Source organism: Cryptomeria japonica, chromosome 2 (assembly GCF_030272615.1).
Source record: "Cryptomeria japonica chromosome 2, Sugi_1.0, whole genome shotgun sequence".
In the NCBI taxonomy this organism is placed as follows: Eukaryota; Viridiplantae; Streptophyta; class Pinopsida; order Cupressales; family Cupressaceae; genus Cryptomeria; species Cryptomeria japonica.
Window position 1 is genome coordinate 145443262 of NC_081406.1, and position 17910 is coordinate 145461171.

Below are 17910 nucleotides of genomic sequence, written 5' to 3' on the forward strand. Positions count from 1 at the left end.
CATGCCACTTTTTCAAAGTGCTCCCGTCCCTCACTGAAGGACCATGCCACTTAATATGTTATCTTCCCTTTCTCACCAATTTTGGACAAATTGAGACCAAGGCCCAAGTTTGAAAAAGTGTTTAAAATGCCTTGAAGTTGAATTGAGATGCGAGAGTTGCAAATTTTGACGACAACTGGCAAAAGTGCTCCCGTCCCTCACTGAAGGACCGTGCCACTTTTTCCAAATATGACCATTTACCTTGCATTTTGAAATGATATTTTTATTACCAAGGCTCAAGATGGTGTGAAATGTGATATTCTACGCCTTGAGGGTAAATTGAAGATTAATATGATCAAGAATTCATGCAATGGACTCAAAAGTGCTCCCGTCCCTCACTCAAGGACCGTCCCACTTTTTATGAAAACAACAAATTCCCTTCGAGATTATGCTAAGGCAAAGTTGTGTAAGATGGTAAGGATCCTCTAAAACATGGTGAACAAAGGTTTGACTTCAAAAATTGAGAATCCTAGCCTAAAAATGAAAAAGTGCTCCCGTCCCTCTCCAAGGGACCAGAGCGCTTAACATGTGCATTCTTTATTTTGCAATATCCCAACGTTGATATCCTCCAAATCACATGAAATGCCAAATTTGCCAACTTCGAGATTTTTGAAAAAGGAAAATTAATTAAATTGGCATTTAATAAAAGCGCATTGATATTTAATAATTAATTTTGAGCCTCCAAAAAATCGATTTTTTTATTATTAAGGCATTTAAAATTAATTTTTTATTAAATTAAAATTAAAAAAGAGAGCGCTTGAGGTATCATTTTTATTATTTTATTAAGTCGGCCTCTTCCTTTTTTTAATTTTATTTATTTTTGGCCTATTTTGCCAAGTCGGCCTATGGGGAGGTGAAATGGTGAGCGCTCTATATATTTGGGGTGTGTTTTTCATTATTCAAATCATTCACTCATTGTTTCAAGTGCGATTTGGAGAGGCAAGGAAGGAAGTGCGAAAGCTGGCCTATTTGGAGCGAATTTTCCTTAAGTGTTGAAGACCAAAGGTGGTGGAGTTGAGACTTGTAAAGACTAAAGGGGGCACATTTTGCTAAAGGCAGGATTCCAATCTACATTTCACCTAACCAAAATTCACCTCATTTTTGCATCATTTTTTAGAATTAATTCTCAAGTGGAGGTATGGCGAGATCATCCTAGTCCCAACGTTGAAGTTTTAAGTTTTGAACTTCAAGTTTTTGAAAATTGCGTGGTTAATTAGGAAATGATAACTCAAAGATTTATCATAAAGTTTCCTAATTAAAATCTTAAATCTTCCTTTTTACTCTATATTTCTACGTTGCAAAATATATTACTCATTATGAAATGTTGTGTAGGTGTCAAGATGGCGACCCCAAAGGCAAGAGCATCCACTAGTCGTCCAGCTCTCATGAAAGAAGATCAGAGGAATGAAGAATTGGAAACCAAGATCGTGTCAAAGTGGAGCAATATTGGAGATACCAACTTGGGAAACTTCAGTGTCAAGAAGTTTCGAGAGGTCCCTTACATTGGCAAGCCATCACCCGTCGCAAGGAGAATAATTGAAAGTGGCATCATCAAGGCGGCCGGTTTCCCTCCAGCAGTCCAGTGCCATGAGCTGATGATCGAGTGTGCTCGCCATTATGACCCACAATCAAGATCGATCGTGTCCAAGGAAGGGAACACTTTGGCTTACCTTTCAGAGGAGGCTATAAGTGAGGCTCTCCATCTTCCAGAGCATAAAGATATGATTTACAAGAGCCTAGAAGGAGCCAGGTCCATGTATGAAGATGATCCAGACTCTTGCTTGAACATCATCAATAAGAGTTGGTTACTCAAAAGTCGTCCTCGCCTGAGCAAGATTCCCAACACACCACATAGGATCGACTTCCAGGAGGAGTACAGAGATTTGATAACTTTGCTCAATCGAGTTACAGGGGCTCCTCAGGCCTTCTATTTTGAGAAGTGGATGTTCTACTTCATCCAAGTGATAGTTCAAGGAAAAGGAACAATTCATTGGGCTAGAATTATTAGCCATTGCTTGGATGTGCAGTTGAGAAGACTAAAGGCTACCAAGTCATTTCACATGAGCTCATATATCATATATGCCTTGATCAGGAGTTTCGAATATGCAGGACTACCTCACAGAGGAGTGATCGGAAGAGGACCCGGGGAAGTCAGAGTTTGTGATTCTTATGTTCATTTGCATCATCCACCAGGAAGTGACTACAAGTTAGTCAATGATACCTTCACGATGAACATCACCAGGATATTGCAAGGCGGGATTCACAACCGACTATCTCAAGATGCACAAGAACTTATAAAGAGGTACGGTGCTTGGTTCATCCAGTTTCAAAAGTTTACATATATCAGAGTTCATGGATGTCCTTCACCCCCCATATGTTGCCAAGGTATCCGACAGACAAGTTAGTGCTACTCGAGGTCACTAGGCAGTTGGCAGACTATGCTAAGGCATTCAGACACCGGCATAGAAATGGAGCTCCCGTGCCCATCATATTGGGGAATTCAATTGAGGTATGTCCTAATGCTCTAGCCTTGGATGATGCAGAGAGGGAGTTGGCCTCATATTCATTCACGTTCTTTGCCTCAAGGGAGAATTTTGATCCTTATGGGTATATAGAAGAGGCATATGGTAGGAAGTACAAGCACGAATTTCAGGTAGAAAACTTTTGGATGAATCTCTCAAGTGATTTAGAAGTGAAAAGAAAGATGCATTCCAGATTGCCTTTAGATTTCATCAGGAAGTGCAAAGTTTACACAGTGGCCGATCAAGCTCAGGACAGTGGCAGACATCTCCAGTCATCCTATGATAGAGAAGACAAGGCAGTGAAGATAGATTGGAACGAGCCTGAGATTACAGACTTGAGAGCTTTGATGGCTCCAGTTTTGTCATGTACTCGCAGATGGGTGGATGTGCAACATCAAAAGTTAAGAGAACAAAACATACCAATGACTTATACTTTGGAGGAAAGACCAGAAGAAGGAGGAGCAAGCGCAAGTGAAGACAATTCTCATCCTAGAGGCACGAAGAGGAAAGAAAGACCTGAGAAAAGGGAACCCTCCAAGAAGAAGCAAGAGGCTAATCGAGATCGCTCATCAGGTACATCATCTCGACATGAGAAAAGGACGAGTCAAGTTGAAGGACAAGAGATGACGATGCCTGAGGTGGATGAATCTATGGAGTCAATAGTACAGAATGATAGACCTAAAAGAGGGAAGGCACCTCAACATTCATCAAGTCGATCTCCCCAACTCAATGAGCTACATGAAGACAAGAATGATGATGAAGCGACATCTCCTCTCCGAGAAGAAGAACCATTGCCTAAAGAAATACAAGTCAGAGAGACAAGATCCGCTATTACAGATTGGCTGAAGGAGAGATTAACAAGGGTGATTGTGATCGAGGATGAAGATAATGTGATTGACTTAGAGAGCCTTGTAGGAAATTCTCAGGAAGTAACAGAGAAGAAGAAGGCCACCAAGATGTCCAAGATGATCAGAGATGAGACAGGGTCCAGGAAGTTACAGATAGCTACACCAGCAATGGACAAGTATGAAGGTGAAACCCTTGCAGAGGAGTATGATGTAGAAACATTTGAACTTGGTCCACTCACCGCTGAGCAGGCACTGGATGAGGCAACCGATTCATTTGAGGCACTTAAAGCTTAAGGAAGAAATGGAAAAGAATAGAAAGCTTGAGAGAGAGAGAGGTGCTTGGAGAGGCTACTTTAGCCATATCAATCAGCCCTTAGGACGTCAGGATCCAGCAGTGTCTCCTGTGCAAGCACTTCCCCTTGAATCAGTTGGCGAGGCAAAGAGAGTCAAGAGCTTGGTTCAACTTATGAGCTCTTGGATTGACAAATCCCACACAGTTGCTATTGAATTTGCAACAAGAATGATGCAGACAATTCACCGAGCTATCCAGGTCTTTGAGATCTTCCACAACCTAATGATAACAGTAGCCGCTTTTGCCCACACTAGAGATGTTATCATTCCTGTTCTACAAGTAATTAGGCAAACACCAAGGAAGATCTTAGCACAAGAAAAGATAATGGATGGAGGAGCTCATAGTTTACTCTAGTGGTCAACTCTACTCCAGATGAAGGAGGTTCTTTTCGAGGACATCAGCACCAAATGCAATCAAGTTGAAGGCGTCATCCATCCAATTCAAGACAAGGTGTTTGAGGTGTTATGTACCATTCTTGGCAGGAGGATCGAAGTTGAGACAGATGTGGACCTTCAAGAGTTGGAAGAAAGGGTCAAGGTCATCTTTTGCAAAGATGAGAATGTCATCACAAATGAACAACGGGATCAAATGTTCGCTATTATGCTCTTGATTGAGAAGATCAAAGAACTCGAACCTGGATGGGATGCGGCTCTTCTCAAGGCCTTTGATCAGGTTATCCACTTGGAGGAGTGAATGAGGAATCTTTCCGAGATTCCTATTGCTGAGATTGAAGGAATTGTGTCCAGATTCATTGCATATGCTAAGAAAGAGCATTGGAAAGGGAATAAGGTTCTAGAAGAGAGGTTGTTGTAGATGATGTGGCACCTTAATTATCATTGGTCTATGTTTCCTAGATTTTTGTGCCAATTAAATATTTAGCTATGCATTTAATATTGTTCAATAAAAGGGGAACTTTTTGTAGCAAACCCTAATTAGGGTTTAGGTGTCAAAATCTCAACCATTGATCTTCTTTTGATCTGGGCCGTTCATTGTAATTGAGGATGCTATATATACCCTCACTCATTTTCAGATTAGAAATTAAAAATGAGATATTAGATATTAGATGAGAGATTAGAAATCAGATTTTAGAGAGAAGAGAGTTATTTTGTAGCAAGATTGACCATTGAAGAAGGAATTTCAAGCAATTGTTGTCTATTTTGGCTTTGAGATCAATAAAATATTGAAGTTATGGTGTTTTATTGCAATTCTTGTGGCTATCTTCATGGTTGTTTACTTTCTTGAATCACTCTCAATCGAAATAGTATTTAAGTTTGAAGGACTAAGTGTTGAGCTTGATCTTTGGTGAGATTCACATTCCAAACCACTAGCTTCTTACTGATTGTAAGAACGCCTTCTGTGGTCAACTAGAAATATTTGGATTGCTTAAACCTTCAATCATTATTGAACTATTGATATGTACCTTCATGGTAGTGTCTATGATTCTTGATGAATTGAAAAATCATTAGTCACCTTAGAAGATCGCATCAATTTCAATAGAGTTGTTATTCCTTGGCAATATTGAAATTGGTAGAATCTTACCAAGTCCAGCCTACATTGAGTCATTCTTAGGATTAGATTAGAGTTCATCTCTTGCAAACCCTATCTTTTGATCTTTTTTGAGAACTTGTTAGTTTTAGGAAATTCTGTTCCTGCAGCTCGGAAAACGTAAGGCCCCTTGATGAAACAGCATTCACAACGACCACTAGTGCTTATCCACACGTAGAGACCCTACATCAAAGAACCTTGGAGTCATCCTGATTGATCCTTTTTCGCGACATCTTCAGCAATCAGAGGCTTTATTCAAGGGAGGATAAGGTAACCGTGGGTATTTTATTCTGTGTTTGATAGTGTACAAAATACACGTCAACAATATCCTAGTCCAGATGCTCACCACAAAACAGCCAACATTTGTTTGTTTAGCCACCCAAATATGCAAGTTATCAGAAGACTGTCTACTGGTTATAATTCAGTCACATTATGTTGGATTGCGCTACAAATCAATATGTAGCATCTAGACACCCTGGCCCAGACATCAACCAAAAATCCGAATAAAATATATTCAATTACACCCTGAATACATGAAATATCAGTCCATTCCTGGAATCACCTCTTCCTCTTTTTTGGAACGCTTTCCAAAGCTATGTGGTCTCATAAACCAATGCATCTTCATGAGAGTCTAAACATTTAAATTTAAAACATTCAGAATAAAAAAAAATCAGCTTGATACATTCCCAAAAGTAGAAAATTTAAGTTGATTACATTTATACAATTGTGAGTGCAGAAAGTAGCCATTTATAGAGCAAATCTAAGCAGAGAAGGTTCTGTACTCCATCACATGATATATGCATCATGATACTCTATTGCAAACAACAATAACGCATTACCTTGTTGATATGTTGTGTTTTTAATATCTAAAGAAATGTTTTCTTCACAACAAATCAACGTTCATTGAGAGTGTGTAAGCACATCTCTATAATTGTTTGGTATTCTTCTTTCTATCACTATTGTACTTTAAGAGTGACTGATGGTGGGTATGAACATATGATCTTCAATTTACATAAGTTGATTTTCACTAGATGGTAGTTAAAATTTAGTAGTTTAGGACAGATTTCCAATTATAATAGAGATATGGTCTATCAGTAAAGATGATTATCAATGATTCACTAAGGGTTTACAGATTTCACAAATTTAACTACACTCTATAATCTTGAGTTCCCACAAGACAAAGTTATCCCTAAATAAACAATGGAGTCAAATTAACAACAAAGTGACCAAACATATTCCATACAAAAGGTCAGTAAAATGGAATAAGGAGCAAGAAAACCGGAGTATCAATCTCAGATCCTGATCATAGAGTACTCAAAAATTAGCTCACAAAAGGAAGAGTATCATACACCTTCAAGCATAATATATGTTTTAGACCAGGAAAAAGAAAGAAACAGATGATAAAAACTAGGTGATTAGGAATCAAAGAGGAAAAATAGTACAAGGAGTAAAAATAGGATAACCAAAGCCCTAGGTCGTTAAAAGTTTTAAAACATGAAATGCTTAAAACATCTAAAAAGTGGGGTAACTCTAAAGTACTAAAGTGGCTTAACTCTTTACTAAGTTACCGAGTTTTTCAGTAAACTATTAATAACATATAAGCCCACAAAAATTTTCAACTACAATGGCCCATTAAGCAAAGTTGAGCAATTCTTTTGCAAATTGCAAATACTGCACATTGGCAGAGTATTATGTTTTACTGGAATTTCCAGGGTTGAAATTCCTCAACAGTCAAGTGCATATCATCACATTGTGTGTGGCACATGTGGCAGACCCATTCCGCAAAACTCTCATCTAGAAACCATTGCCAAGAAAAAGAGATGGCAATAGCATGAAAGCTAGGTAACAACTTTTCATACAGTGGACCTCAACTACCGAGACAAATGGTTTGCCGAGAGTCGAGACTATAAAGATATAAAGAAGATAGATCGTATATTCATAAAATATACTAATTTCAAAAAAAAAACTGTAATGCCACAGAAGCTGCCCTGATGGGCCTTAATATATTCAACTCACTCATGGATCAACAACTCACATAAAAATCAGAATAGTTCCCTACTTCTTGGTTGTTTGTTATAACAGTTTAAGATTGTTCACTAACGAGTTTCTTTTTTGAAATGTTTCAATAAGATGGAGAAGATACTAGAAATATCATATTTACAGTTTTGCTTGCTTCTCTCTGCATAAAATTTAACAGGAGGAATTCTCATAAGTAGAAGGAAAAAGGGGAACATGACATTAAATGTGTCATGACAAATAAATTCAGCATAGAAAAAATTTTAAAACATGATATGGCATAAGACTTACCATTCCCGTAAAACTTGTCATAAGCAAGCTCTTTCTTCCCTGCTTGTCCATTAAGGAAGAGGCAACAGCTGTGCCTGAAACATTCAAAGTGTAGTTCAATTCAAAATCAGAATCTTGATGCATTATATTTCACAGAAATCATAGAGATTTCATTAAGCAAAGCTGGGCTTTGGAGGTCCAAACTAACCGAGGACATTTGAAGCACCCACAAGAGCACTAGCAGCAACATCCGAGGCAATACCGGCACTCCGAAACACTGCTGTTGAATAGTAGACAACTGCATTTATACCAGCCAATTGCTGAAACAAGAAGAGTGCTGCTCCAACACTCACCACTGAAGTCCAAAAATGTAAAAAATCAGATTAATCAGACAGTTGTTTAACTTCAGAATTCGGGGTTGCAGAAAAACTAGTCTGGCAATTTCCTTATCAAAGAATCAAATATTGTTGCTTCACAGAACATAGTGGGAAACAAAATAACACAGCCAAAGCAATATCTTTATTTCAGTTTTTACTCCAAATCCTAGATTTAATACAGAGTTGTCTCAAAATATATGCAGGCTAGTATATGAACCTATACCTTTCCAATAGCGTTTACTAAAGAGGTCAAACCACCCAGCATCCTCTTCTACAGAACCTGAGCTACCTGCTCTCAAGTCAGCCATTACTTCTTCAACCTTTCCTTTGCCCCAAAGGGTCTTGATTGCAGCTTCAGCCTGAGCTATTTTGCCTTGCTGTGAAGTTGAAAAAACAATGGTTGTAGACTAATTTTCAGAAAAAGCTCATCAAAAATAGAATTGAAGTATTAAAAGATCCTCCAAGAAACATCAGACCTTGAAGAGCCAGCGAGGACTTTCAGGGGCAAATATCATTCCCAGAGCCATAAGTACTGCTGGCACAGTAGCAACAGTGAACATAGTCCGCCACCTGAGTTTCAACACAAACCAATGAAATTTATATAAATATTGAATCCCTTTAAAAGCACAAACAAAAAATGTAAAATAATATATTTATGCAAAAAATAAGACGAGTACCATATTGGGTTTCCAGCCAAGGGTAATCCAGCCACTAAAGCAAGCAATATACCAACACAGATGAAAAGTTGATTAACAGATCCAAGTGCACCACGGATCTCAGTAGGTGATATCTACAAAAAGTTTATCAAATAATAGATGGTGTAAACCATGCAGTCATTGGCTGGGAAAGATTTTGCAACATCCAACAATCTATATAAATCTCATTTTTTGATAAACCATACCTCTGAAATATAAAGTGGGACCAACGAGGAGGAGATGCCAATACCGACTCCAACAAGCAAACGACCAATAATCATCGCCTGTACATTTTGAGCTGTGGCACTGAATAACATGTATTTTAGTTCATGTCAACAAGGACATCCATTTCTCACCTTTGAAATTCAAAGAAGATCATTAACAAACTAAAAGTAAACAAAAAGTAACAACAAAACTATGGCAAACCTTAAAAAAGCACCAACTATGAGAGGTATTGCATCAAGTTGAAATGTTTTCTTTCGGCCAAATTGATCAGCCAATGCACCTCCTGTAAACGATCCAACAGTAGCACCTGCAAGTGTTGTGCTGACCACCCAACCTAGAAAATTACACTTACAAACAGTCAGATTAATATGATTCTCCACTCCTGATATTCAAAAGTGTGCATAATTAAATTTGGACATATAATTGTTTTTTTCATTAAAATATTCACAGACAGTTTCAGATCACACTTCACAATTATGTATTCAATGTTGAAGAACTGGAATGAAGAAACATGGACACACGCGTACCTTGTAAAACAGTATTTTCGGCAAATCCAAGATCTTTTGCAAGATATTCAAGTGCTCCATTAACTACACTGTAATCCACAAGAAACTAACATCAGAAAAGCTGACATTTATATTTTTCCTGAATTTCAGGATAATATATCTTTTGTAAATAGTGTGTTAGAACAATTAATCGCTCTGTTTTAATAAAACATCCAACTTCTTCCACACAATGCCAAAGAATTAAAGCATTTGAAAAATATTCTCATAATTCCAGTTTAGATATAGCTGCATATATAAACTTGTGCATTTTTTATTTTTGCATCATAGTCACAACATACCCAAGATGGTAACCAAATAGAATGGCTCCCAAACATGCAATACCAACAAATGGTAAAACAGTTCCTGAAGATGAACTCGTAACCTTTCCTGAAGCTGTTGACTCCAAATCTCCATCTGCATTGCTCCATAATGAATTATGTTAATTATTAGAATTTACTATTTGGGATCACCAAAAAGATTTCTATATGCCTACAAAGAAAATACTAAATAAATAAACATCATCAATCAAAATCGACAATAAGCAAAATACACAATCTGAAACAAAGATATTCAACAATAGAGAGCATGTAGTGCTGAATCTTAATTCCCTAGGTGAGGCAAACATATCATCAATTTCTTTCAAGAATTAACTGTTTTCATCAATGTCTCATTTAGAGTAAACAACACAAGGAATGACTTTAATTACCATATGTTAAATCCTGCTTTTCAGTGCTGTATTACTATTAACCTGAGAAATTTAAAACGATACTAGAAGCGAAATTACAATGGATTTTTTAGTTTTTATTTTTCAAATTCGAATACAACTTAGATGTCAACCTTATTTGTTAACTAGAGTCACCACCTAGATTTCCACATTAAATGTCACTTTTGGTATGTTGAAAAAACTGCCTCAACATTTTAAGTGCAGAACCTGCCCACAGGAACTACACTATTCACAAAATCATATATCATGCCTTTCCAAGAAATAAAATGAGAGTAATCAGCCAAATTTTGGGAGGGCGTGTGGAATCAGAAGGTAACAATTGAGAATAAAGGAATGTAGCAAATGCTTGCACTTAAACATATTTTGTAGATTAAGGATACAGGAAAGTTCATAATTGCTGGAATACTGAGGAGTCAAGGACCACCGTGTTGAGATGTTATAAAAAGATTAGATATGGAAGGGCATTCAGACAAATTTAATTTTAAATTATACAAACTAACTCTTATTGCAGAATTTACAACTTGAAGAACATATTATCAGACCAAACGCCATAAAATGTGCAAGATCTAGTTCCGACAATTATTCTGTTATACAAAGTTATACTAAGTTGAGCCAATAAGAGAATTTGACAAGGAATAAGGTTTAGGCAAAGATAAGCGAAGCCCAAAACATCTATTTTTTCACAATTGGCTACACAATGTGCTATGTAAGTTTCTTACACTGCACATTTTGCAAAAATGTTTTTGGTCTCTTCCCTCCTAATACCCAATTGTGATAATTATCTTCAGAAGATCTACATAATCTTTTCATGTCCTCTAGTACTGAATGCCACAATTTGTATCCAAGGCTGAAAATTGATCATGTTCAATACAATAGAACGTTCAACATGCTTACTCATTTGTCCAATGCACCTTACCAACCCTTTGTTCATAATAAAATTATGGTTGTCCTGCCTGTTCACAAATGTTGAAACTTGTGGAAAGAGATATTCAAGACTTTGCCAAGGAATCTAGAAGAAATTCTACTCACACCTGCTTACATATGTTGAAGCTTGTGGAAAGAGAGAAATTAAAGAACTCTGAGAAGGATAAATCATGATTTGAATCACATTGTAAATATTACTTGTAAAATATTTACAAAACTTCATAACCTAAGCTTGATCTCAATTATAATCAAACAATTCCATCTGCAGAAAAAGGAATTGTATGCCAATGCACAAAGAAATGAAACCTTGTAGCTATGATACTAGATATGATACTGCTACCTTTACAGGCTCCTTAAAAACTCTCTCTCTTTCTTTTACCTTTGAAACAATTAAAAGAAAGTCAGTTAATTCTAAAGTTAAAATAGATATCCACACTAAGATCTTTGCATTGCTTATTGGACATGATTCCATAACCATAATCTAGTTACTTTCTCACTGGCCTAATCTTCTTGCTAGGCATATTAAAACTTACTACTCATCTGCATGATCACATGTAATCATTTAAAGTGAGAAACTAATTGAGAAAATGATCCGTATATAGACCTTGATCCAGACAAGCAAAAATGCTTACATATAACATGCTACCAAATTTCCTGTCTAAGCTTACTTCAGCTAATTTCATGGAAGAATACAGGACACACCCACAAGCTCTGAGAGAATAATTGTAGGTAACATAAATTAGCAATTTTCTAATATCCAATCATTACAATCCCAATGATAGTTGTTTATATTAAAAATTGTCATGTTCGACAAGAATATTTCATTTTATCTATAACTTTCTTCTATGCTTTGTGTTCTGGTTAGATATATATCAATGCAGCTCTGATAAGTGTAAAATAAAGAGTCCAGAAAAATATCAAACACAATGAATTAATGGAATAAGTGAGGAAATGAAACTAAAGAATAATCCCCTGCCATAACTCACAGCACCAAGATATATGTCAATTTGTTACATGTCATTTGAACATGTGGCACCTCATGGACACTAAAATCTTTACAAAAGTGCCTCACCGGAATTTTTACAGAAATGCCTAGGATCGCTTTGTAGTAAAGCAGCACATATATCAGATTTTAGGATCAGGCTTGAGAATCACATGCTTAACATGCTGAAAGATTTGCTAATCTGGCAATAGAAAAGCATCTACACCTCCAACTCAGCAAACTAATCAATATCTGGAGAATTTTTGACAGGAATACTGCACCTTCAAAGATCAGGTATTTGAAGACATTGTTAGAACTACTAAAAACTTTAGAAGGTCCAATTTAGGCCACAAAAGCCGAGTTACTAGACAAGTGCTATGTGTCTATGATTTTTATTACATTCCAGAGTGTCAATTCTTAAAAAGTTAAAAGTTGTGTTTCATGTACTCCGTTAAACTTACTCTTGAAATGGAATACATGTTGTACAGATAAAAATTATTCTTTTGTGCAGACCACACACTCTACAATTTCTTGGCATCTTCCATTGCAGATTCAAAAAATCTAGATGGTAGCTTAAGTCAACATGTTATTATGTCATTCCCATGGAATTATCCCTATATTACTATACTTCCTTTTTTCTCAGGACAACAAAAAATTACCACAAACTCAATTGCCATATTATTTTCTAACTTCACGCAAGATGTTTTCTTTAATAAATGGGTCTCTTGAATGACTCACCAAGTGTCATCAAGTCTCTGATGAGTGCAGTTCCCCAGGCCATGTACACTCGGTGGCCATGGTCTCAGCTCAGACTAAAGAATCTTAGCGAAGCCAAACTGAGTCTCAGTAACATGACACCTACAAGAAAAAATCATAATCCAAAGAGCTTCAAGCGCAAATATTCTAGAGTGGGGACATGTACTCTGCAAGGCTCAATGCATCTCTTATTGTGCATAACCACATTTTAAAAATTTATGTGGTGTATTATTGGTTGCATACGAGTATTAAGTGTATTGATTATAGTGCCATTTGCAACAGTAATGAAGTGTCCTCAAATTAGTGTATAGGTCTATTCGCTCTCTCAAAGGGTGACTAACTAGAGTATCATCATATCATTACATACAGCTCATCATGGGTTGCAGCCGAAAATATTCTTCATTTTTAGGGGATTCATGCATCTCATTTTATGTAACCACCTTCCCTGTTTTTGTGGAAAAACCAGCAAGACAATACTGAACTTTGTTTCTAGGAGAAAATAAAGCTAACTGCTTGTTAGCCCAGCAGGGTAACAGAAAAAAAATTCAGCGGGAATCAGATTTTAGAGAAATTAATAAAGATCTGTGTCCATGCCTCTGAGCTTAGCATAAACATATGTTCAACTAAAACATGAGAAGAACAGGGCTAGCAAGGCATATTTACCTGACAAAGCCCAGATACCTTGTGCCAGGTAATGTTTGTGAGTTTACAAACAACCTACTTTGTTAATTAAATATAGCTCTACTGGAATTCAATTATTTTACATAACTGGAAAATCAACTTGAATTCCAATTAACACAAGCCAAAAGCAAAAGCCTATAATAAATCAAAATGATTCCAGTACCCTGAACAGAGGTAGCATCTATCAGAGCCAAAATTGCATATACACCTAGTGATACCAGAAAATGAAAGAGCTTTTGCATTTCAGTATGGGCTTGGAAGAAAGCACATACTGAATATAATTACTACACGCCAAAAACACAAAATGGCTACGACATGATCATATCCTCAAATATAACTTTTTTTCAAACTCAATACTACTATTAGGAGATTCTTAAGACTCTGAATTTTCAGACCAAATGCCATAAGTTAGGTAAGGATTCTTGTATAATTTATTGCACTTTGGCTTCTCAATATCTTCCTCATCTTCCCCCACAAAAAGTTAAGGCAACAGGGGAACATTGTAGGCACATCTGGAACAAGGATCCTGATCTAACTCCTGGCACTCGGTCCAAAATTTTTGAGTCTATAAAGAGTCTCAAAACTGAAATGCTCAAAAGAGATTCTTGTGAAGAAAATCATCTCTGAGTCATATTTTACTTCAAGTGCAGTTAGTTATATGTGCTTGTCATTGTAAGAAAACAGATTCTGTGTTTGAGATATTGTCTTTGTTGCATTTTTTTACATCCTCAAACTTCCTAAAGCATTTTAGTAGAGGCACACCTTTCCTTTTGCAATGTATTCTGTGAAACCTTATGATTTTAGTCTTTAATGATATTCAGTTTTTCTTTTCTGGCTTATACTGTTTCCAGTTTTGGTCCTTTTGGATTTTTTGTATCCTCAACCTTCCTTCAGCATTTAAGGAGTGATATAATCATATAACTTCCCATTCGTAATTTTTGATATGAAATTGCATTATGACATTGACTATGTTAATTTTTCTTTACTTGCTTATTGTTCTTTCTCTACACAAGATAATTGTGTAGAACACAACTCTTTCAAACTAGGTATACAAGCCGCAATAATTAGATAGGAGGAGACCACCCTCTCATTAAACTTTACAAACTTCTGCACATTACTGAATTTACTCTTTTAGCTGAGAACCACCTCATCTTACTGCTACAAGGTCAAGGATTCATGGAAATCATATTACTTTGCTGCATCTACCAAACCATAAACATACAAACAAATTTAAGATGGGAACGTAACTGCCTGGGTCATTGTTGTTCTCAGTACACAATCTTACTGTTAGACTACAAATTGATGCAATCATCTATGTGGACCAATGCAGGTTCACTCCAATCATATTGAAGTCTCTGGAAAGTTCTATGCTGTAAAAGAAGGTCACTTAGCAGTTAGCACAATGGATAGTTGTTTTTGAATCTGAACCAACGTATCAATATAAACTTGATTTCTAATATATAAACACCGTTCTGTTTAAGGTAATAAAACAAACTATATTAATCTCCACCATTTGCCATATGAAATCAATAATATTGGTTTGTGGATCACATATTGTTTCGGTTGAGTTTTTCCTGAAATTAATATAGTAATCCATAGGATCAACACAAGATATGTGTTCCTTAGGCAATGCCATTTTGCCAATTCAGCAAATACAGAAAATACTTGGCATTCTTCATTTGCTACACTGAGATTCACATTGTGTGCTTTGATGATTGCTTATTGCATATATAATTAAAAACCCTAAGCTTGTGCAGTACATGACTGCGGAAGACAAGAAATTTCTGAATGATAACCGCATAAGAGCTTTCCAAGAAAGCATCTTAGATTGCTTATACAAGATGGATCCTAAACATCAGTGAGGGTTACAACCCTTCATAGATAAAAGACCCTAAGCTTCTGCAGTGCATAACCGTGGAAGACAAGAAATTTCTGGATAAAAACCGCATTATACAGATTTCCAAGAAAACATCTTAGATTGCTTATACAATATGGATCGTACACATCAGCAAAGATTACAACCCTTAATGATTTAATCATATTAAATTAAATTGGTGAGCTTCAAAGAGCTCGGAACTGTTTTAGCTTCCTCTGACTGTGGTCTAGTAGCTAACCTATTTGATCACATGAAAAGGGCAATCAGAAACTTTCTCAGCAGATGGTGCTTAGAAAATTTGGAAATGTTTGCAGATAAACAATCCCGTGCAAAACATCTTTTGGACCTTGCTACAGTATCATGAATGCCAAAGTAACAGAAGATTGTTTGTAAATAAATAAAGGACCATTACTTAAAACAGCAAACTACTTGGACAACCAGTTGCCCTTTCATTGACTACAGCATCCATACTCCAAGCATGTGGCAATGGAACAAAAAGTTCCTTCTAAGATGCGTAATCGTTTCCTCCTGAGCAAATCGTCATTTGGTATAAAAACTTCCTAAAATATATCTCCAGGTTCTGCAAAATTCAGCCCCCAGTCTATAACACTAGCTAAAATCCTATTTCCAATCAAAGTCGCTCGTAATTTCAGCCTATGAATCTAAATTTACAGTTTCTTATATTTTATAATCCATGGAACCATTTGAAACGAAAGAATAGGAATCTTAGCCTCTTCCATACGACCAGTTTTGATCGACAGCGAGAATATACAATTTACTGAAATATATGATGCAGAGATTTCATTATTCCCATCAAAAGCGGTTAAGCCAACCAAAACAAAGAGTCACGCTCTTAAGCAAAAGTAAAAGATCGCGCCCACGTGATTGTGGTTCACCGATCACGATGTAAATCTTACATTGTGCACACCAGAGGTTCTACTCTCGAGCGTTGTGGCTCCAAGGCATGCGTTGACTTATGCTGTAATGAAAGTCATAATTCGAAGAAATTTTACAGCAAAGGCACGATCCTAAACCCAAAATCACCAGTCTGTTTTCAGATTTCACCAAAAAGATAACTAAAACGAGAACCCGAAATACACAAGAAACGCGCTCTTTATCTACGTCCTACCAAAATGGAGCACAAAGTAGAAAAGAAACAAAAGCTCTAGCATATTTAACTAAAAACCTCCAAATTTTACGTAAAACTAAAATGGCCGACAGACTAGAAGAGATACAACGCCATCTTAAACCTCCAAATTTGGCAAGATGCACTGCATAGTTAGCATGATCGCCAGCTGTGTTTGAAATTTACATGAGATCTGAGCGATCACCACACAAACTTTTACCCAAACTAACCACACACTTTCTGTCAAAAATATCTAAATGATCGGGGCCAAAAAAAACGAAAAAAAAACACGATCTTTTCACATACCATAAGCTTTGGCCCGGACTGAGCGAGAACCGCGCTTTGCGGTAAAAATGGCCGCGCCCATTCTGTTCGCAGACATCAGTTGTCCCGTCACAGAAGAAGAAGAAGAAGATAGCACATAATCTCCAACTTTAGCCGGCTTCTGCGTCACTTCCAAATTTAGCGACCTGCTAAACGTGGCTCGGCATCCTTGAACACGCCTACGCGCTTGCAGAGGAGCGAATAATGCCTTACTTCCTGCTATAGCCTGCATTTTCTTGCTTTGTTCTGCAAATCAAAGACATGGAGTCCGCCAAATTTAGAGACGTTTCAGAGATCCTAACAAATCAAACTAAAAAATCAAAGCAAATGAAAATCAAACAACGTACTCAAAAGATTTTTTTCCTTTTGCGTGGTTAAGCAGCGCAGAGAAGCGACTTTGCTCTGATTTGTAAGCCTGAAATGAAGAAATTCTTCACCGGAAAAGTCGGGCCCACGGGCGCTCCTGCCGGACTACGGCACCGGAAAGTGCAGAGGGTTTTAAAAAAACAAAAATTTACAGACCAAATGATGTTACTGTGACTTTAGATCTACCGATTTACCCTCGGTTGATTCTGTTGTCCCGCAACGCACTGATAACTACATCAGTTTACTGAGGTTAAAAAGATAAAAAATGAGCACTTCCACAGCATAAATTCCTAAAATCTGAAGGTCATATCTATTTCGGCATAAGAAAGGATCGTAATGGGAGTTGTTGCTAGATTTGGTGCAAAACAGGAGGAGGAAAATGAGTGTTGATGACGTGGGCAGTGGGCCCTACGGTTTGCTGACCTGCTGGTGCACGTGGTGCGTACTGGTGGGTCCCTCTCTACCGAACCAGGCTGGCAACGGACGCTTTTACGGGTTTCTCCGCCGGTTGCCTGTCGCCATCCGGACGGACCAACGCTTGACATTAGTGCTTATCTGCGTTGGGTGATGACGTGGCTGTTACCGATGTTTGACCTGATTAGATTAGATTGAGGGGTTTTATGGCGGGCCCCGCTGAAAGTTTTACTACGTAAAGGAGATCTAAGGTACGCTCCACGTGACTCGGGGCTTAAAAAATGCTCCACTTTTTCCCGATAT

At 37.2% G+C, this 17910-nt stretch overlaps 1 protein-coding gene across 1 annotated transcript in view; it reads right to left on the bottom strand.

Moving 5' to 3' along the window:
• Positions 1-17536, bottom strand: part of LOC131071341 (plastidic glucose transporter 4) — a 34280-nt gene extending 16744 nt beyond the window's left edge. The window contains exons 1-11 of the mRNA XM_058007137.2: positions 17175-17536; positions 16810-17073; positions 9734-9848; positions 9417-9484; positions 9091-9223; positions 8871-8970; positions 8647-8759; positions 8446-8539; positions 8193-8346; positions 7801-7947; positions 7614-7687 (exon numbers count right to left, since the gene is read on the bottom strand). Coding sequence (XP_057863120.1) covers positions 7614-7687; positions 7801-7947; positions 8193-8346; positions 8446-8539; positions 8647-8759; positions 8871-8970; positions 9091-9223; positions 9417-9484; positions 9734-9848; positions 16810-17059 — 1248 coding nt within the window. The 5' untranslated portion in view covers positions 17060-17073; positions 17175-17536. The remainder of the gene's footprint in view (positions 1-7613; positions 7688-7800; positions 7948-8192; positions 8347-8445; positions 8540-8646; positions 8760-8870; positions 8971-9090; positions 9224-9416; positions 9485-9733; positions 9849-16809; positions 17074-17174) is intronic.
• Between the last annotated feature and the right edge of the window lie 374 nt (positions 17537-17910).